The sequence below is a fragment of the Onychostruthus taczanowskii genome, unplaced genomic scaffold (genome assembly GCF_017590055.1).
Source record: "Onychostruthus taczanowskii isolate IOZ18803 unplaced genomic scaffold, ASM1759005v1 scaffold7, whole genome shotgun sequence".
Classification (NCBI taxonomy): domain Eukaryota; kingdom Metazoa; phylum Chordata; class Aves; order Passeriformes; family Passeridae; genus Onychostruthus; species Onychostruthus taczanowskii.
The window spans coordinates 23059-44496 of record NW_024504786.1 but is presented as its reverse complement, the minus strand read 5'-3'; the positions used below and the strand labels follow the sequence as shown (position 1 = coordinate 44496).

Genomic DNA, 21438 nt, shown 5'->3' with positions numbered 1-21438 from the left:
GCGTGGCTTGTGCCGAATGACATATATGGGCATGAGGGGCCGCGGCGGCCGCGCCTCGGCGGGGTGGGGGCGTGGCCTTGCGGTTTGAGTGACAGGCGGGGCTTGTGGCGTCGTGACGGACGAGAGGGCGTGGTCTGTGCGCTGAGTGGCAGGCGGTGGGGAGCGGTGTGCGCTTTGATTGACGTGTGAGGAGGTGGCCCCAAGACTTTGAGTGACAGATAGGGCCTTGCCTATGCATTGAGTGACAGACGAGGGCGTGGCCAATCCTCCAGTGACAGGAAGGGGGCGTGTCCTCCGCCCTGACTGACAGGTCGAACCAGCGCTATATGACATACGAGAGGGCGTGTCCTCCCATTGACTGACAGGCGCGGAGGGCGTGGCCTCCCCTGACTGACAGCCGCCGCACGCGCCCTGCCCGCTTCCCGCGGTGCGCGGTGACGTCGTGCGTAACGTGGCCACGCCCCTCCCGCCCCGCCGCCGCTCCCGGTCCCGTCCCCGCCGCTCCCGCCGCTCCCACCGGGACCCGGCGGCGCTTCCCGGCGATGTGACCCTTTCCCGGGAACACCAGCGATCATGGCTGAGGTGAGAGCGGCGGGGGCCCGCCCGGGAACTTGTTGCGCGGGGCCGCAAGTTTGTTGCGGGGACCGGAGGCCCGCGGGCACCGGCGGTCCCGCCCGCTCCCCTCAGGGGCCGTTCGGGGCCGTCCCGGGGGCTGAAGGCCCCTGAGGGGAGCGGGCGGGACCGAGCGCGGCGCCTCCCGGTTTTCACAGGACCGCATATGCTGAAACATCGCTTTATTTCCTTTAAATATCTTTTTTTGCAATCGTTAAAACAAAGGGGAATTGCTTAAAAGGTAGCCCGGGAGAGCTTTCCGGTGGAATTCCCGGGATTTGCGGGGAGTGGGGAGGGGTTATTTGGGGATAATGGGAGTTGTGTTGCGGGCTGTAATATGATAATGATAGGGAAATAATGGGGAAATGGGAAAAAAAGCCTCTTTATCGCAGGGCTGGGTCGGTGGGGGTTGGATGTGCCCGTCCCAACAGGATCCGCTCTTTCCCTTTTAGGAGGGGAATGATGAATGGATATTCCATGAAGTTTTCCTCAAATTGTCCCCAGATATCGAGGCTGTTTGCTGCTCCAGCGGTGTTGACAAATGTGTTGGAAATGAAAATTTGAAAAGTATGCATTGGAAAAGTAAAATCTGTGGGACAGGTGTTGCCTCCAGGGGAGGCTGGAAGCGTCAAGATTAGATTTTATGGATGAAGCTTCTCCCCTTGAAATTCCTGAATATAGGGGTTTTTCCCTTAAATTACTTTCTCTTTTCCTTCCAAACCAAACCTTTAATGGAGCAGTCTTCCTGTTGTTGGGACAACACGTCCTGAGCTAATCTTAGAAGTTCTAAGAACCTGCTTGGGTGGTTTTGTATCTCCAGAGGGAATCACAGGTCTGATCCCAAAAAGTGTGGGTTTAAACCCACTTCCACAAAGCTGGAGAGGCAGGCTGCCTTTGCTGTGGGTATTGGGGCTGTTTGGCTGGGGGTTTTGCCCATTTTCTCGTGGATTAACCCCAGTGTCCTGTGCCAGCCCCACGTTCCCCGGGCTGGGCTTGGTGCTGCCAGGGCAGGGAGATCCATCCCTCCAGGACTGGGGCCGGCCACCTTTGCCTGTTCCTTGTGGATGTGGCTGAGGCTCGGTGTCGCGCTCAGGGGTTTAATCCTGGCTTTTTGGGAGGTGAATTCCTCGCCCTGTTTGGGGTGAAGGGGCAGGGGCAGCGTTTGATCCGCCCTGGAGGAGCTCAGGGGCTGCAGTGCCTGGAGTTCATCCCCGGGCAACTGTTGCATCTGCATGGAGAAACAGTAATAATTTTAAAAAATTGATACTGGGAGTGATTTAAGGTCCCAGATACAGTTTCCAGCTCAGTTTGTGTCCTTGCCCATGGCAGAGTTGGAACTGGATGGTGTTCAGGGTTCCTTCCAGCCCAAAGCATCCCAGGATTTGATGAATTTAGGAAATACACAGGGAACAGTGGGAATTCTCCTTAGCATGGCATTTCCTCGTAGCTCTGGTGTCAGCCAGCTGCCCGGAGGAGCTGCAGATCCCCAAAATGTGGGTGGGAAGGTGCAGACTGGTGCTTCTTGCCCTCTTTGCCATCCTTTGTGCCAGCGGCAGACGCTGTGAGGGGCGCACAGGAGCCGCCCTCAGCAGCCACCCTGGAGCGGGGGGATCCGACAGGCACAGCCCTCCCAGCCCAGCCTGGCTCTGGAGCCTGTTGGCTTGCTCAGGAAGGCTCCTCGGAGAGCAGGGCTGGAGGCCAGAAAGTGAAACTAAAATTCACCAAAAGGGCTGCTTCGCTTTTGCAGAAGCGATTTGAACGCAGGGCAGACAAAGGGAAAAAGAAAGATTTTGAATATATATTAAATTTGGGATTAATAACCTGTGTTAGGCATCTTTTTACTTTTACGTGATTCCTTATATTCCAGCATGTCAGAAGTTTGTTCCAGGCATAAATTGGAAAGAAAATATCACTAACTTAAGATCAGCTGAAGCTTTGTGACTGTTACAGTATCCTGCATTAAGCTGCTTACAGGGTGCTTTTGGTGGAGGGAATGCTGATACGCACAGATTTTCTCCAAAATAAGGATTTTAATGCCTCCTGAGAAGAAAAGGTTGGGGCTGAAAAGCTCGATTAGCAGCTGAAAGAGCATGGTTTTTGTTAATTCAGCCTTTATAGTGTTGGAGTGAAATGTAAGTGAGAGAATGAGATCTTCTGGTCCCAAAACTGCAGGAGCTGGGGTCAGACTTTTGTGTTGAACAGAGGCAGCTCAGTACCTGCTGCAGTTTCCAGAAGTGCCCAATTCCTGCTGTTCCTTCTGTTCCATGAAGGGATGCACCAGTCAGGTTGCTACAGGACATCACTTGCCAGGATACTGAGCATGCAAAACTCAAGGGAAAGAGATGAGGGTTTGGGTTTTTTTGTTGTCCTCCAGTGAATTAGGAGGAGTACCAGAGCTGCTGTGTGGGAAAGAGGGGTGGGCATGTGTGGTCAGAGGAGAGGTGGGAGCACTGGGGACTAAATATCCCTGATTTTTGGTTGGCATAAATTGGAATTACCTGCAGGCTGGTTTAGTTCTGGGTTGAGGGGGTCTGACACATCCTGAAAGGGGAGATCCTGCTCCTCCTGCTGCTTTTGTGTCATGTCCCTGAGCTTCCATGGGTTGATCCATCTCTGGCTGGGAACCTAAAAGCTTCCTGCAGGGCCAGCAGGGAGAGATCCCACAGGAGCTGGAGCTGGAATGGGGCAGCAGGAGGGACCAGCAGATCCCCAGGAGGCTCAGGGGGACAGGGGGGTCGGGCTGTGCTCCAGGAACAGGGACAGGAGCAGAGGGAACGGCCCCAGGCTGGGCCAGGGCAGGTTTGGATTGGATATTTGGGAAAAATCCTTCCTGGAAAGGTTCTCCAGCCCTGGCACAGCTGCCCAGGGCAGGGCTGAGTCCCCATCTCTGGAGGGATTCAAAACCCCTGTGGATGTGGCACTTGGGGACATGGGCAGTGGTGGCCTTGGCAGTGCTGGGAATGGTTGGAATGGTCTTGGAGATGTTTTCCAGCCTAAAGGATTCCATGATTCCCTTCCCCGTGACTGATGCTGGAACATAATTCCTGTTTCTCCCAAACCTCCAGCAGGCAGCTGAGCAGCTCCTTGTGGCTCTCACCCAGAACCTCTGAGGTTCCTCAATTTTCTGACTTGCTGAAATAAGATCTTAAAGTTTTGCTTCCGCAGAGTGAATTTCTGAGGGGTTTAAAATCTGGGCTGGCATTTCCTGGTGTTGGGAAAGTATGGGAAGAAGCAGGAGCTCTCTTGTGGTGTCAGTGGACAATTAAATGTCTCAACCTAATTTTTTCAGTGCACTTTAATGTTTTTAAATTTCTGAAAGTTTAGTTGTTTTCAACCAAAAAATCAGTTTATTAGCGTGGTATGCTTTAAGAAGTCATCTATAAATTCCTATTGTCTGGAAAAATTTCTATTTTCCTCAATGTTCTGCTGCTTTCAGCTGAAGAGTTTTAAGCTTTGGGAATGTCACTGAATTCTGTTTTCATATTTTGAACATTACTTTCTGATTTCTGTTTTGAAGCAGCTTCAGGACAGAACGCTGAAGGAGTACGTGACCTGATAACTGTTCTTAGTAACCTTTTTCCTTTCTTAGTGTTTTTATTGAACTAAGGTGTAGTAGGAAGCAGCAGTAAAGTTCACACAGTCACTGACGTGTTTGCTAATTGAGCTGTTTGAACAGGCAGAGTTTTTGAGGAGCTCCTGGATACAGAACAAGGTCAAAATAGATTAAATCCGGGTTTTCTACTGATCTAAATCACCTTTAAAATCAGGGATTGACAGCAGTCAATCATATTTTTCCTGGGATTGTAACTGATTGAGGGCTTTGTGTCATTTTGAGCAGTGTTTGTGGAATACTGCACTGAGGTACCAGTGAACCTAAAGGAGAGCTGGGAATTTTGGATTTTCCCTTCCTTGGCGAGGGAATAAACCCTTAAGTCGTTGGTTACAGGCACTGCTTGGATTCCCTCAAAGGAATTGCAGGGATACAGTGGCACTCTGCATTTCTAATCTTAAAAAGAGGGTGACCCTTGAGTTCTTTTGTCATAGCAGAAGAGTTTTGGGGATATTTTTCACATGTGATAAAACATTGATGTTTGTGGGCTTCCAGTCGGGACTTCAAGTCCTCCCTGACGCAGCAGAGGGATTTAGGCAGACACTGGAATTGTTGTAAAGTTGTTTCTTTTTGAGCCTTTTCCTGGCCAGAAGCCCCAGGCTGCATTAATATTTCCCTCCTAATCCATTCACGTCACAAATTGTCCATAGGAATGTTTCCTTGTGCTGCCTGGCATGTGACTGGGGCTGGTTGCTTCTGGAATTCTATAGCAGGATCCAATCACTCCATCAAATCCCAGTTTTCTTAGCATGATATTTTTGATTATTGCCAGAAGTTAAGGAAGATGGTGGAGTGAAAATAAATAGGAGATAAAGTGTGGAACTGTGTCCTTCAGGTGGGGCAGGTGGAGTTCTGATTGCCTTGGTGTGGTGCTGCAGAATTCTCTTGGAATGGGAAGCTCTCCTGGGGAAGTTGCAGGGAGCCTCATCTCCTGTTCCTCCAGCAGCTTGCTCAGTCTGGAGCAGCCGCACTTCCCTGAGTTTATAAACTTTGGGATACTTTCCTGTTGCAGAGTTCAAGACCTGAACAAATTGATGGGCTTGTCAGGCATATTTCTATCAATATAAAGAGAATTTAATTCTAGTTTTTAACTGTTTTATGTAGCACTTCAGTATCTGTTAAAGATAACTGAGTCAGTTTGGACAACGTGTGTATTTGTCTTGTAGACACTGCAGATTATTCTGTAAATTTAAAGATGTTTCATTATTCATCAGTTCTGTTAAACAGTGTGAAAGGTGTCAGCAAAGACAAGTTTTGTGGGTGGGAGTGAAACTGTGCAGTGTCTTTCCCTTCTGTTCAGGTGGTTTTGCTGCAGGGGAAAGAGAAAGCTCAGTGCATCCCACTTGGAGCATCCCAGTCCATTCCACATGCTGGAATCAGACCTGGCCATCCCCTGGCAGCACGCAGCCCTGGGAATTGCCTGGAATAAACTGGGCAAGGCTGCTGCCTCCTGGACGAAATGAACTGTCACAGTGCCAGCTCAGCTGTGTCATTGGCATCCCAAGGGATGGGAGGAGACATCCCAAAGTCCAGGCAGGTGTTTCAGGGGAGCGCTGGGGATGTTTCCATGTCTGACACGTCTCTGCTGCCTTTGCCTCTCGGCAGTCACAGGGACACTGGCCAGCTTCAGTCCACTATTCCCTATCCATGCCTGGGGAATGGACTGGATGGGATCTGTCCATCCATGCCTGGGGAATGGACTGGATGGGATCTGTCCATCCATTCCATATCCATGCCTGGGGAATGGACTGGATGGGATCTGTCCATCCATGCCTGGGGAATGGACTGGATGGGATCTGTCCATCCATTCCCTATCCATGCCTGGGGAATGGACTGGATGGGATCTGTCCATCCATTCCATATCCATGCCTTGGAAATGAACTGGATGGGATCTATCCCATCCATTCCATATCCATGCCTGGGGAATGGTCTGGATGGGATCTGTCCATCCATGCCTGGGGAATGGACTGGATGGGATCTGTCCATCCATTCCATATCCATGCCTGGGGAATGGACTGGATGGGATCTGTCCATCCATGCCTGGGGAATGGTACTGGCCAGCTCTGGTCCACTATTCCCTATCCATGCCTGGGGAATGGACTGGATGGGATCTGTCCATCCATTCCCTATCCATGCCTGGGGAATGGACTGGATGGGATCTGTCCATCCATTCCATATCCATGCCTGGGGAATGGACTGGATGGGATCTGTCCATCCATTCCATATCCATGCCTGGGGAATGAACTGGATGGGATCTATCCCATCCATTCCATATCCATGCCTGGGGAATGGTCTGGATGGGATCTGTCCATCCATCCCATATCCATGCCTGGGGAATGGTCTGGATGGGATCTGTCCATCCATCCCATATCCATGCCTGGGGAATGGTCTGGATGGGATCTGTCCATCCATCCCATATCCATGCCTGGGGAATGGTCTGGATGGGATCTGTCCATCCATCCCATATCCATGCCTGGGGAATGGTCTGGATGGGATCTGTCCATCCATCCCATATCCATGCCTGGGGAATGGTCTGGATGGGATCTGTCCATCCATCCCATATCCATGCCTGGGGAATGGTCTGGATGGGATCTGTCCATCCATCCCATATCCATGCCTGGGGAATGGTCTGGATGGGATCTGTCCATCCATCCCATATCCATGCCTGGGGAATGGTCTGGATGGGATCTGTCCATCCATCCCATATCCATGCCTGGGGAATGGTCTGGATGGGATCTGTCCATCCATCCCATATCCATGCCTGGGGAATGGTCTGGATGGGATCTGTCCATCCATCCCATATCCATGCCTGGGGAATGGTCTGGATGGGATCTGTCCATCCATCCCATATCCATGCCTGGGGAATGGTCTGGATGGGATCTGTCCATCCATCCCATATCCATGCCTGGGGAATGGTCTGGATGGGATCTGTCCATCCATCCCATATCCATGCCTGGGGAATGGTCTGGATGGGATCTGTCCATCCATCCCATATCCATGCCTGGGGAATGGTCTGGATGGGATCTGTCCATCCATCCCATATCCATGCCTGGGGAATGGTCTGGATGGGATCTGTCCATCCATCCCATATCCATGCCTGGGGAATGGTCTGGATGGGATCTGTCCATCCATCCCATATCCATGCCTGGGGAATGGTCTGGATGGGATCTGTCCATCCATCCCATATCCATGCCTGGGGAATGGTCTGGATGGGATCTGTCCATCCATCCCATATCCATGCCTGGGGAATGGTCTGGATGGGATCTGTCCATCCATCCCATATCCATGCCTGGGGAATGGTCTGGATGGGATCTGTCCATCCATCCCATATCCATGCCTGGGGAATGGTCTGGATGGGATCTGTCCATCCATCCCATATCCATGCCTGGGGAATGGTCTGGATGGGATCTGTCCATCCATCCCATATCCATGCCTGGGGAATGGTCTGGATGGGATCTGTCCATCCATCCCATATCCATGCCTGGGGAATGGTCTGGATGGGATCTGTCCATCCATCCCATATCCATGCCTGGGGAATGGTCTGGATGGGATCTGTCCATCCATCCCATATCCATGCCTGGGGAATGGTCTGGATGGGATCTGTCCATCCATCCCATATCCATGCCTGGGGAATGGTCTGGATGGGATCTGTCCATCCATCCCATATCCATGCCTGGGGAATGGTCTGGATGGGATCTGTCCATCCATCCCATATCCATGCCTGGGGAATGGTCTGGATGGGATCTGTCCATCCATCCCATATCCATGCCTGGGGAATGGTCTGGATGGGATCTGTCCATCCATCCCATATCCATGCCTGGGGAATGGTCTGGATGGGATCTGTCCATCCATCCCATATCCATGCCTGGGGAATGGTCTGGATGGGATCTGTCCATCCATCCCATATCCATGCCTGGGGAATGGTCTGGATGGGATCTGTCCATCCATCCCATATCCATGCCTGGGGAATGGTCTGGATGGGATCTGTCCATCCATCCCATATCCATGCCTGGGGAATGGTCTGGATGGGATCTGTCCATCCATCCCATATCCATGCCTGGGGAATGGTCTGGATGGGATCTGTCCATCCATCCCATATCCATGCCTGGGGAATGGTCTGGATGGGATCTGTCCATCCATCCCATATCCATGCCTGGGGAATGGTCTGGATGGGATCTGTCCATCCATCCCATATCCATGCCTGGGGAATGGTCTGGATGGGATCTGTCCATCCATCCCATATCCATGCCTGGGGAATGGTCTGGATGGGATCTGTCCATCCATCCCATATCCATGCCTGGGGAATGGTCTGGATGGGATCTGTCCATCCATCCCATATCCATGCCTGGGGAATGGTCTGGATGGGATCTGTCCATCCATCCCATATCCATGCCTGGGGAATGGTCTGGATGGGATCTGTCCATCCATCCCATATCCATGCCTGGGGAATGGTCTGGATGGGATCTGTCCATCCATCCCATATCCATGCCTGGGGAATGGTCTGGATGGGATCTGTCCATCCATCCCATATCCATGCCTGGGGAATGGTCTGGATGGGATCTGTCCATCCATCCCATATCCATGCCTGGGGAATGGTCTGGATGGGATCTGTCCATCCATCCCATATCCATGCCTGGGGAATGGTCTGGATGGGATCTGTCCATCCATCCCATATCCATGCCTGGGGAATGGTCTGGATGGGATCTGTCCATCCATCCCATATCCATGCCTGGGGAATGGTCTGGATGGGATCTGTCCATCCATCCCATATCCATGCCTGGGGAATGGTCTGGATGGGATCTGTCCATCCATCCCATATCCTGTTGGATACATCTGGAAATACATTGCATGTGATCTTCTGGCCGGTTGTTGCTGCCGGTGTCCCTAACCTTGGGAGGTCCTGTCTTTCCTGAGATCCCTGAAAATACCCCTGGAATCAAACGGTGGCATTGCAGCAGTGCTGATGGTTTGAGACTCAGTGTTTCTCCTTTCTTTCTTTGCTGAGGTTTGCTTCCTGCGCCCCTCTGAGCTGGGGTCCCCTCAGGCTGCTCTGGAGCATTGGCAGGCGTGCTCCTCGGCGTGTCCATGCAGCAGGAGTCCTTGCTCACTGCAGTTTTTCCTTGTGTCCATGGAGTCCCTGGGTGATTTTCATTCCTTTGAGCTCCCACCAGGCAGTCACTGTTACCTTTGCTGATGGTGCAGTTCAGAACAGTTGCAGCGTGTGCATTGCCTGTGGATTGTCACTGTTCCCGATTTTTCTCTTGTGTTTTTCTCTCCCAGCCTTGGATCCCATTATCCTTTGATAGGTGGCAGCTCTTTGTTCCCACGAGTGCTCTTGAGGCAAAAAGTGCTCTGTGCTTCCCTGGGAATGGCAGAGCAGAAAATGAAGCTCCACTGAAGAACAGGAGTGGCCTTTTCCCAGGAATTCCTGTCCCATGGCCATGCCATCCTTAGGAACGTGGATCTGCCATCTACCCTTAGCCAGTGCCGGGAAATTGTCATCATTAAATGCCCCCAAAGCCATCTGCTGTCCCCTGGCCAGAGCCACCATCCCTTGGAGGCACAGAATGGGACTGAGCAAGCCTTGCAGGCGTTGTCTTGGAACAACTCTTCAACCACAGGCTGCTCCTTCACCCTCTGTGCTGCCAGCCTGGCACTGGAGGGTTTTCCAGCTCTCCTTTCCACATGTCCAGCCTCAAACTGGTGGGACAAAGTCAGGAAGAGGCTGGAAAAATGGTGCCAGGGGGATGGGGCTGCTGAGCCAGCACACCCCGGGCCGGGCTGGCACAGCTGGCACTGGGGTGGTGGCAGAGGTCAGGGCTGCAGCTGGGCATTAATAAAGATGAGCTGGAGTGTGACACTGCTCAGGGCTGGAAATAGAAGCAGGAAATGATTGGCAGCTCGTGCCAGACTGGAAAGCCAGGAAATGCAGACAGGAGAGTCCACAGGCAGGGCAGATGTCGGTGCCAAAGGCCGGGAGAAGGGGCAGAGAGCTTTTGGGGCTGGGTTTTGGAGCCATGGCTCCCTGAACTCCCCTTATCCCTGCTTTATGTCCTGGCTTTCCTTCTGCACCCAGGCCTTTCCCCAGAACTTCCCTTCCCAGGCTGGAGCTGAGATGGGTCAGCCCCTTGGGCATGGACCAGCCAGAATTCCCCATGGATTGTCACCAAAAATCAAGGCTGGCACTACTGACTGATAAATCCAGAAACTGCTTTGCAACTGAGACCTCCTCAAAACTCCTCTGTTGCAGCAAAAATTATCCAGGGAAGCAGGGAACCTTTGGAAAGACTATTTTTTGGCAAAATGAGTGTCAATTTGTGTTAGAGGCTCCCAATAACAGCACATTTTAATGGCTTTAAGAGTGGCTTTTCCTTCTTTCCATGAAGAATTCTCATTGTGGTTTGGGATTCCTTTAAAAAGAGTGTCCCTGAATTGTAGGAGAACAGGGAATTTGTGCTTCAAACAGGAATAATTTCTCTTGGACTGGGATTCACTGGCAGTGGAATCTGGGGTATCCCTGGGCTGTGGAAAGGGGGTTTTGTACCTGGAATTACATCAGAGCTAAAGCCTTAATAATTTTAATTTAAGAGGAGTTCTAAGATGATATTTGCAGAATTTATTGTTTACTAAGGAAAATATTTTATCCCTCAGAATAAATTCACCTCAAGCCTTTGAATCCAGCTCTGTTCCTTGGAGGGCAGAGTCATTGCTGGAATAATTTTTCATCCTGGAATTAAGGTTGGAAAAGACTTTTGAAGATCAGGGAGTCCATCCCATCAGTCCCTGTCCCCAAGTGCCACCTGCACCTGGCTGGGGACACCTCCAGGGGTGGATTCCTTGCCTGATCAGCTGCTCAGTGGCTCTCAGCCCTTTCCAGGAGGAAAAGGGGAAGCTCTCCATGGCTTTTCTCCTGGCCTGGGAACATGGAATTCACTTGGTTTCCTGTGGGAAATGGATTTGTGGAGAAATGTTCAAGTCTGACAGAAGGTTCACTCGGTGTGTGTTTGCATGTAAATCTTGAGATAGGAAATGTTGATTTAGAAATGGAACAGGATAGGTGTTGTTGAGAGAGAAATGGGATCAGGAACAAGTTTTAAAGGGTGGTTTTGTAAAAAAGATGAGATATTTTGGAGAAATAGAATTATGAAAGATGGATTATAGCAGGATTTACAAGGGGTAATTGCAGATTATTGGTTTTAAGGTGTTTTTAATACAGTGTGATGAAAGTTGATATGTTAAGAAATGTTTATAGTGAATTGTAATTAAGAAATAGTTGTGTCACACTTTAAGACTTCTCTACAAATTCATTTCCCACAGTTTCCAAGCAATGATTGCTGCAATAAACACATTAAGACTCCGTTAATTTTTATTAATGATCATGTATTGCATTCTGTTAATTATCCAGGTTCATCAGACAAACAAAACTCCAAATACAGAGCAGTCCTTGCTGCTAATCCTGATATTCAGCTCCAGATCAGGAGTTCTGGACTCTGGAATTTATTAGGATAATCTTTGCAAATAAAGACTTTTTTGGGTGTAGTGATTAGCAAAACTTCCCCTGGTGTTGTGCAACGACCTGCAAAAACGTTTGTGGTGTTTCCCCATTAATTTGAATTTCTGTGGGAATCCTGAGGAGCTCCAGGAGGGCTGGAGAGGGACTGGGGACAAGGGGACACAGGGAATGGCTCCCCACTGCCAGGGGCAGGGGTGGATGGGATGCTGGCCAGGAATTCAGTGTTTACATTCTGCATTTTCCTTTTTCTCCACACTTTTGGAGTTCATTTATACACTGGAGACTCCCACAAAAGGGAGGCAGATGTGTAAGGGAAATTATTCCCTGTGATGGTCTCTTTCTTCTCACTTCGAGGAGCTCTTGATATGAAGGAACTTCAAATCAGACAGAATGTTTTCAGGTTTAGCTCTTGATATAAAGGAACTTCAAATCAGACAGAATGTTTTCAGGTTTAGCTTTTGATAGAAAAATCTTCAAATCAGACAGAATGTTTTCAGGTTTAGCTTTTGATATAATGCTCTTCAAATCAGACAGAATGTTTTCAGGTTTAGTTTTTGATATAAAAATCTTCAAATCAGACAGAATGTTTTCAGGTTTAGCTTTTGATAGAAAAATCTTCAAATCAGACAGAATGTTTTCAGGTTTAGCTTTTGATAGAAAAATCTTCAAATCAGACAGAATGTTTTCAGGTTTAGTTTTTGCTTTGCTGCATCAGTAGGCTGAGTTGAGAAGGAGGCAAAGAGAAGGAAAATCCTTCAGAAAATCCAAATTTTTCCTTGAGGACAGCATTATACATTAATTAATATAACAAAATCCGTGGTGCCAAACAATGTCTGAGTTTGCAGGAGGTGACAGGAGCACCACGGGGAAAATTCACTTTTCCTGCCTTGGAAATAAACATTTCATTCCTGTGTGCCTGAAAAGAGTGGGAACATTTGCTTGAATTAGCCAAACAAATGAGCTCTGAATGACTGACATGCAAATTTCCCCCAGGAGGTTCAAGACTGGCACAGGGAAAGCAGGATTTTATGGGAGAATTTGTTTGTGGAGGTTATAAAGACCAGGTTACCAAATTTTGGGCCAAAGAGGGGCTCTGGTACCTGGATTATTAGGAATAATTTTCTTTCTCTATCTCAAAAATAATATTTTCTGGTGGGTTTTTTTGTTTTTTTCCTCGCAGCTGGGTTGGTGATTCAGATTAAATAGATTTTTCCTTTATTCTGGAAGGAATTCTTACTATGATTTGAGATTCTTTTAAAATGTGTGGCCCTGAATTGAAGGAGAACATGGAATATGTGCTCAGCTTCTTCTTAAATAATTCCTTAATAATTCCTCTTAAACTGAGACTCACTGGCAGTGGAATCTGGGATATCCCTGTGTTGTGGAAAGGGAATTTATACCTGGAATTCAATCACAGCTAAAGTGAAAGCATTATTTACCTTGGTAAATATTTTTATTTATAAACATATACATTTATTTATAAATTTAATTATTTATAGTATTTATAAATTTATTAATAAATTTAATTACTATTTATAAATCTATTTTTCTGCCGTGAGTTGTTCTGTATCAGCTGAATAATTTCATTTTTACAGGTTCAACATAGCAAAAATAATTTCCTTTCTTTTCTTTTTTTTTTTAGCCTTCTGTTGAGTCTTCAAGCCCAGGTAAATCTTTTTAATAATTTCCAAGAGTTTTGGCATCCTATGAGTGGAAAAACTTTCCAGGACTTCCTTCAGCTGGATTGTTGTTGCCTCTTGAGGTTTTATTTCTTTCAGAGAAATAATTAAGTGCTCCATAATTAAACCTTAGAGTCACTCCTCCCTGTCACACCCTTAGCGTGGGCAGGGTTTGGAAAATGGAATTTAAATTGTCCAGGGAATAAAAGGGGGGAAATACGAGCAGGGCTGGGATTAAAAATCAGGAGAAAAGAGAAAATGTGAGCAGGGCTGGGATTAAAAATCAGCAGAAAAGAGAAAATGTGAGCAGGGCTGGGATTAAAAATCAGCAGAAAAGAGAAAATGTGAGCAGGGCTGGGATTAAAAATCAGGAGAAAAGAGAAAACGTGAGCAGGGCTGGGATTAAAAATCAGCAGAAAAGTGAAAATGTGAGCAGGGCTGGGGTTAAAAATCAGCAGAAAAATGTGAGCAGGGCTGGGGTTAAAAATCAGGAGAAAAATGTGAGCAGGGCTGGGATTAAAAATCAGCAGAAAAGAGAAAATGTGAGCAGGGCTGGGGTTAAAAATCAGAAATGGCTGAGTGACATCTGCCAAAGCATTCCTGCATCCATTGCTTTGTCATTGTCCCCAAATGGCACCAAAGAACTGGGTAAAAAAGGGGTGGGGGAAAATAATTCAGATGAAATTCTGCAGAACTGGGAAACTTGGTCAGTGGGAACTTTGGAAAAGGCATTTTTTGTATTGCAGCTGTGAATGAGGAAGGTGCCCACAAATAAAGGAGTTTTGATTTGCTGGGTTTTTATTTGTGAGCTGGTTTTTGAGTTTTTAGTTGTGAGGTTTTGACTCTGTGGAGCTCGATGGAGGCAGGTTTGTGATTGTTTGAGGCTGAAATGCTCCCAGATAGAATTTTCCAGTGTGCTGTGCAGAAGGAGGTTCCTGTGCTTCCTGCCAGCATCTCCCGCAGGGGCGATTTCCCTGGACAGCCGGGCAGAGCCAGAGGAGCCGGGGACAATAATGGGAATTTTTGCTCCCAGCTGTGCTCGCAGCCTCCCTAAGGAAACAAAGGCCCAGCAGTGTGAGGTGCAGGGGTGCTGTGGCTCTTTCCCCAGGAGGTTCAGCAGCCTCTGAGGACCATGAGTTCGACCCGTCCGCTGACATGCTGGTGCACGACTTCGACGACGAGCGCACGCTAGAAGAGGAGGAGATGATGGAAGGAGAGACAAACTTCAGATCTGAAATAGAGGATCTTAACAGGGTAGGTGGCCTGGAGGGGTCCCAAACCACCAGACATGCAGGGATTAAAAAACCCCACCATGCACCCATTAATAAATACATAATAAAGTGGGGGAGAAAGGCTGAATAAACTCACCAAGAATCAACATAGCATGCTTGGTTAGTTGCTTTTTGCATCTCTAGGATGTGAATTTTGGAACTAATATAAATTAAAATATCATCTGACTAAACTCGTGGGTTCCAGCTGCAGCTGAGTAGTGCTTGTAGATTTTTATTTTAAAACAAAACCCCTCATAATTCACATTTCTTGTGCATTTTGATACAGATACTGTCTACTAGTGGAGCACTCAGGAACATCCTCATTTAAAGGAAGATGCAGAGGAAATGATGTCCAAACCCTATTTAAGCATGAATGATTATGCCAATAGCACTTTAAATTCATTCAGTGCATTTAATCAATATTTCCAGTGTAAATGCTAATTTATTTCTGGTTCTGCTGTCACATCTGTATTGTCTTCAATAATTTCTCAGGCAGGAATAATATTCTTAAATTACCAAGTGGGTTCATTATAAATGCAAAGTAATTTAGATCCTGTCTGTGGCCTTGTTGGCCTCCAGAGCAGATCATTAATGATTCACAGATGAATATTTGATGTACAAATCCTCTTTAGCTTGAGTGATTCTGCCAATAGGACTTGTAATTAATTTACTCCATTTAATCTATATTTCCAGTGGAAATTATCATTTTTTTTAATCTGCTAATTTCCAGCTCGATGCTAAATGGAAAACATAAAAATAAATAAATAGTTGGTGAATCTGAATGTGCTTTATGTAGATTAAATGAGGAATGGAGCTCCACGTGTCTCTCATGTGGGGTTTAAATTGAAAATTGTTTTTTTCCCTTCATATTTCATATAACTCTCTCACCACATTACAACCCTTCAGTTTATCCCCTCATAGCCAGTGGTTACCTCTAGCTGTGGGTAAATAATAAACAAATATATTCATTTTTTCACCTTTTCCATTTTTGCAATACCCTGAAGTGATGAAGAAATCCCAATTTTTGTTTTCTCTTGGAGAGCTGCTGGGCCCTGGAGCTCCTGGAATTGCAGTGGACTATTTGAAGTTAAGAGGCTTAACCTGAGAAAAATATTATAAATACAAACCCCCTTTGCTGGGTAGCACAGGATCAGTGATATCCCTGTTCCATAATTCCCAAATACCTACAAATTCCAATTTTTCATGTTTAATTCTCAGCTCTGTGGGACAGGAGTGCTTAAAGACAGAATATTCTTTTCCAAAATGTCCTGGAGAACATTTGGATGATTCAAAAAGGATTTTTCTGCTGGCTCTGCTGCCAGGTTTAATTAAGAGCCCAGGCCTTTGATGTTGTCTGTGTCAGTAAAATATTAATTCCCCATCAAGTGGCACGATGGGGACCAGGGACTCAACATTTAATTCCATGGTTTTTGTATGACTGGGTGTAAAGCTTAACCAGAGAGCAGGGGAATAAGAGGTGGAATGGCTTAGTTCTTTGAAATAAAATAAAATAAATCACAGATAAGAAGTGCTGATAACCCCTGTCACTCTTGTTTTTACAGAGCACAACCAACTCCACTTTTGTCATTGGGATTATTGGGATGTTTCCAGAAATCAGATCAGTGCAGGCCCTTAGGATAGGAAGTGTAAGGTCAGCCAATAACTAAAAATATCTGATTATCAGCGAAAATGTGCATTAGATGCTAAGAAAAAACTATTTAGAGCAAGCACACAATTCCAAATAGTAAACAAAGGATTTGATGCTTTGAGAGAGAATTTTTAAATGATCCTGAGAATTTCTGCTCTTAAAAATCTCAGTTAGGCAGAGAGGCTGGACACTGAGGATTAAAAGTAATAAAGGAATTAATTAGCAGAGCCAGCAATGTTATTAATAGTATTTATTAATAAAACTTAATTAAAAGTATTTATTAATAGTGTGTATTAGTAATTTTTATTAATAAAGGTGAGAGTTTGGGAGCCTTTGATGTACTTGAATTAATTTGAGAACTGACAGTGCAAATTGAAATGTCTCCTCAGAGTGGACCAGCTTTTTCATGATTTTTTAATAATTTTTTTTAAGGTTTTAGCACATTTGTTTCCTGCTGGGAGTGGGTTTGGAACCAAGCAGCTTCAAATAAATGAGAAATAAAAATTCCTGCTGTCCTTCCCTGGGTGTCAGGGATCCTTCACCCCATCCAAACCCTCAGAGAAATGAGAGGTCAGGGACATTGAGGGGAGCATTTTGGGTGGAGTTTTATCTTCCAGAATTGTGGAACTCTGTCCCTATCGTGCCACTTGATGGGGAATTAATATTTTACTGACACAGACAACATGAAATTGGAATTGTCCCTGGAGCACAGCTTCCCCTAAAAGATGGAATTCCATGTTCCAGCCAGGTGCTGTGACTGAGCTGAATTCTGGGAGTCACTCAGGAGCTGCTGCTGACACACATTTCACCCATCTTCCCACCAGTTTGTACTGAAAACCACAATTTCCAGCTGGTTTTGGGCAGTGCAGGGAATACCAACAAATATTCCAATATTTCCAGTAACTATTCCAATATTTGCTCTGGGTGCTGAAGGTTTTGATAAAACCAAACCCTTGTAATGAGCTGCACGGCCCCTTGGAGATCCTGTTGGGGTGGCAGGGCTGCTGCAAATAAATCAAGGACTGGGAAATAAATTATCCAGCAGAAAAGAAACCCCATGTTTTCCTTAGGAGTCCAAACTTCCAATTTTACCAATCCATCCCTTTTGGGATGGCCATTCTTGGTGTGGGTGCCAGTGATCCCTGTGGTTGGGTGAGAACCTTGATGCTGCAGAGCAATTCCTGTGGAAACAGCCCTGTTAATTCCCAGTTTTTTGCCCAGGAAAGCAACTTGCTCATCCAGGAGTTCCTGTTGTGGTGGGAGTTCTGCTGGAAATAAGTCAAGGATTGGGAAATAAATTATCCTGCAGAAAAAAAAAAAAAAAACCCACATTTTCCTTAAGAGCCCAAACTTCCAATTTTGCCACTCCACAGTGACCATTCTTGGTGTGGGTGCCCTGATCCCTGTGCTTTGGTGAGAGCCATGGTGCTGTGGATGAATTCCTGTGGGATATCCCTGTTAATTCCCAGTTTTTGTTGGGATTTGGCCCAGGAAAGTGGCATGTTGATCCAGGAGTTCTGCTGGAAATAAACCAAGGATTGGGAAAAAAATTATCCCACACAGAAACCCCACATTTTCCTTGAGAGCCCAAACTTCCCATTTTGCCAATCCATCCCTTTTGGGATGGCCATTCTTGGTGTGGGTGCCCTGATCCCTGTGCTTTGGTGAGAGCCATGGTGCTGCAGAGCATCAAGGAAATATCCCAGTTAATCCCTGTGGAAATATCCCAGCAATATCTACAAAAATCCCACATTTTTCTCAGGATCCCAGACTTCCAATTTTGCCAGTCCATCCCTTTTGGAATGACTGTTCTTGGTGTGGGTGCCACTGATTCCGTGGTTTGGTGAGACTCTTGATGCTGCAGAGCAATTCTGATGAAATATCCTTGTTAATTCCCAGTTTTTGTTTGAATTTCACCCAGGAAAGTGACATGCTTATCCAGGAGATCCTGTTGGGGTGCGAGGTCTGCTGGAAATAAATTAAGGATTGGGAAAGAAATTATCCCACACAGAAACCCCACATTTTCCTTGAGAGCCCAAACTTCCTATTTTATCAATGGCCATTCTTGGTGTGGGTGCCCTGATCCCTGTGCTTTGGTGAGAGCCATGGTGCTGTGGATGAATTCCTGTGGGATATCCCTGTTAATTCCCAATTTTTGTTGGGATTTGCCCAGGAAAGTGACATGCCCATCCAGGAGCTGCTGAGCCGCTACGGCTACGATGGCACCGTGCCCCTGCAGGAGGAGGAGGAGGAGGAGGAGGAAGAAGAGGAGGAGGAGGAGGGAGAAGATGATGATGATGTCGATAACGATGACAACAGCGGCTGCAGCGGGGAAAACAAGGTAAATGTGTGCTCATTTGCATATGTAAATTCATTATTTGCATACCCGCGCCACTCAGTGTCTCGGGTCGTGGCAGAGCTAATTTGTAATAGAGTTGATTTCATAAACCTTGCTTTACTAACAAGGTTTATTCTTAATTACCCGTCTGTATTTCTCATAATTGCTCTTAATTCCCTCTCTCATCCCAGACAGAGGCAATTGGAAATCCCTGGATGCAGCATCATGGGAGGGGTGGGAATTGTCCTTCAGAGCCTCAGCACCGAGGTTTTAAATGCCTGCAGACACCTTTAGAGATACAGCTGAACACTTACTTGGAGTAGAAAAGCTGATTATTGAAACTGCACAAGTGTGGAGCTGGATTAACTGTGGCTCTGAGTCTTGGAAATCCTGCAGGTTTTCCAGCTTGAGCCTTTTAAATTGTGTTTTTCCAGCCTGGTTGTACTTGAATTAACTGAACCTGATGCTTCAAGTATCTTGGCCAAATGTTTAGTTTTGAGCTTAGCATCTTCAAACTCCTTTTCTGTGTTCTCTTCAAATATTTTTCTGATTTTAAAAAAGAGATTTTTCTACTTGGAATGTAGAGTCCTGTCATGGGCACAGCTGCTGGATCCTGAATTCCATTAAGATACCCCTTGGAACTGTCAGTGACACAAAAGCTGAGGCATTAGAGGAGGTTTCATTTCCTAATGTGGCTTTAAAAGAGATCCATTCTGGGCTTTTGGTACCCTTACCTATTTGAGAATCCCTGGAATGGCACCCAGGATGAGGAATGGTACATCTGAGTCAGGAACTGAAGTTCCTGGGATTTACAAGCTGCCTTGACAGGTGCTGGAGATTGTTCTTTGTGGGGGCTGAACAGTTCAAAAGGAAGATCCAGAGTGAGATTGGATCAGGAAAGGTTCAGGGGAGGGGGAAAAACTTATGTAACGTGAAGGCTGCAGGGAGAATTCTTTCAGGGAAAATTCTTTCAGGAGAATTTCCTCCTGGAAAGGGTGGTCAGGCTTTGGAAAGAGCTGGAATGTCCTGGAGTGCCCAGGGAACCCCTGGATGTGACACTCTGGGCTGGTGACAAGGTGGGGATGGGTCCCAGCTTGGACTGGATGATCCTGGAGGGCTTTTCCAACCTCAGAAATCCTGTGCAGAATCAAACTGAAACCCAAATGTTCATTTTACTGAGCTTGGTGCTGCTCCTGAAGTGTCACTTCCTCCTGTGCCCTCACTGCTCTGCCCCTCCTGGCACAAATGCCATCCTGGCTGTCCTCAGGGCTCTTAGCACTGGCCCAGTTCACACCAGTTCAGCCCTGCACTGGGAGCAAGGAGCCCCCAGTCCATCCCAGTTCACACCAGTTCAGCCCTGCACTGGGAGCAAGGAGCCCCCAGTCCATCCCAGTTCACACCAGTTCAGCCCTGCACTGGGAGCAAGGAGCCCCCACTCCCAGCCCTGTTCACACCAGCTCAGCCCATCTCAGCCCTACAATGGGAGCAGCCACCCCCAATCCCATCCCAGCCCAGCCCAGCCCTGGGAGCAGCCCCAGTCCATCCCAGTCCAGCCCAGCCCTGGGAGCAGCCCCAGTCCATCCCAGTCCAGCCCAGCCCTGGGAGCAGCCCCAGTCCCTCCCAGTCCATCCCAGCCCTGGGAGCAGCCTCAGTCCATCCCAGTTAAAGAAGCTACAAGCTTTGTAGGATGCTTGGTATGTCCTGTGTGTTAACTTGCTGTACTGACAAAGTCCCCTGTACTGCCATGTATTTGTGCTCCTTTATTAAGTTAAGCTGCCAGCTGGAGTTTATATCTCAAATGTGGTACCCTTCAGGGAAATCAGAATGCCTGTGGGATCGCTGTGGGATCGCTGTGGGGTCTCTGTGGGATCTCTGTGGGATCACTGTGGGATCTCTGTGGATCACTGTGGGATCGCTGTGGGATCTCTGTGGGATCACTGTGGGATCACTGTGGGATCACTGTGGGATCGCTGTGGATCAGTGTGGGATCGCTGTGGGATCGCTGTGGGTCACTGAGCTCTGCTGCTCCAGCTCTGCTCAGCCCGTTTTGCTCCCTGCACTCAGCTGGTTGCTGTTTTTAATCTGCTCAGAGCTGCACATGTGACACTGCTCTGCTGCCTGCGGGAGGTGCCAAACAGCCCCTGTGTGTCCAGCACAAAGCACCAAGTGCACACACGGCGGGCTTGGGAGCACCAAAAATCCATTTAAAAAAATGTTTATCATTTTCCTTTTCTCTGCTTCTAATAATTCCCGTGGTTGTGTTGGTTTGTGCACAAATAAAGGAATTTATTCGGATTTTTGGCTCAATGTTCTGAGCCAGCCCTGTTCTTCCTGTGGGGTTGAACCACTCAGTTCGCATGGATTTTTATGGCAGGTGCCATTTTCATCTAAATCCCTCCCCTTTTTATTGGAAATTCCTAAGAAGGGGCTTTAGAGACCAAAGTAAATTTCATTGAAATGAAATTCAATAAAAACCATGAGGATTAAAAAAGCAAAGATTCAGATTTCATTTGGGTCCATATTTCTGATTTGTTACAGTCTAGCTGTTCTATTGATGTGCTTAAAAACAACCTCAGAGTGTGTTCACACATTAAAATGTTACTAATAAAGGAATTTGTTCTAATACAGGAATTTATTCCTATTTTTGGTCTTGGCTTAATGTTCTGAGCCAGCCCTGCTGTTCCTGTGGGGTTGAACCACTCAATTCACATGGATTTTTATGAAAGGTGCCATTTCCATCTAATTCCCTTCCCTTTTTATTGACAAT

General features: G+C 47.1%; 1 protein-coding gene across 6 annotated transcripts in view; it reads left to right on the top strand.

Annotated features, from left to right (window-relative positions):
- Positions 1-21438, top strand: part of MIER1 (MIER1 transcriptional regulator) — a 37712-nt gene that overhangs the window by 617 nt on the left and 15657 nt on the right. For 3 of the 6 annotated variants that reach the window (XM_041421312.1, XM_041421313.1, XM_041421310.1), the window contains 3 exons: positions 13378-13402; positions 14523-14668; positions 18507-18674. In XM_041421312.1, the coding sequence (XP_041277246.1) occupies positions 14570-14668; positions 18507-18674 (267 nt within the window). In that variant the 5' untranslated portion in view covers positions 13378-13402; positions 14523-14569. Of the gene's footprint in view, positions 1-46; positions 583-13377; positions 13403-14447; positions 14669-18506; positions 18675-21438 lie in introns of those variants that run through there. The other 3 variants (XM_041421309.1, XM_041421311.1, XR_005953898.1) reach the window with 3 other exon arrangements.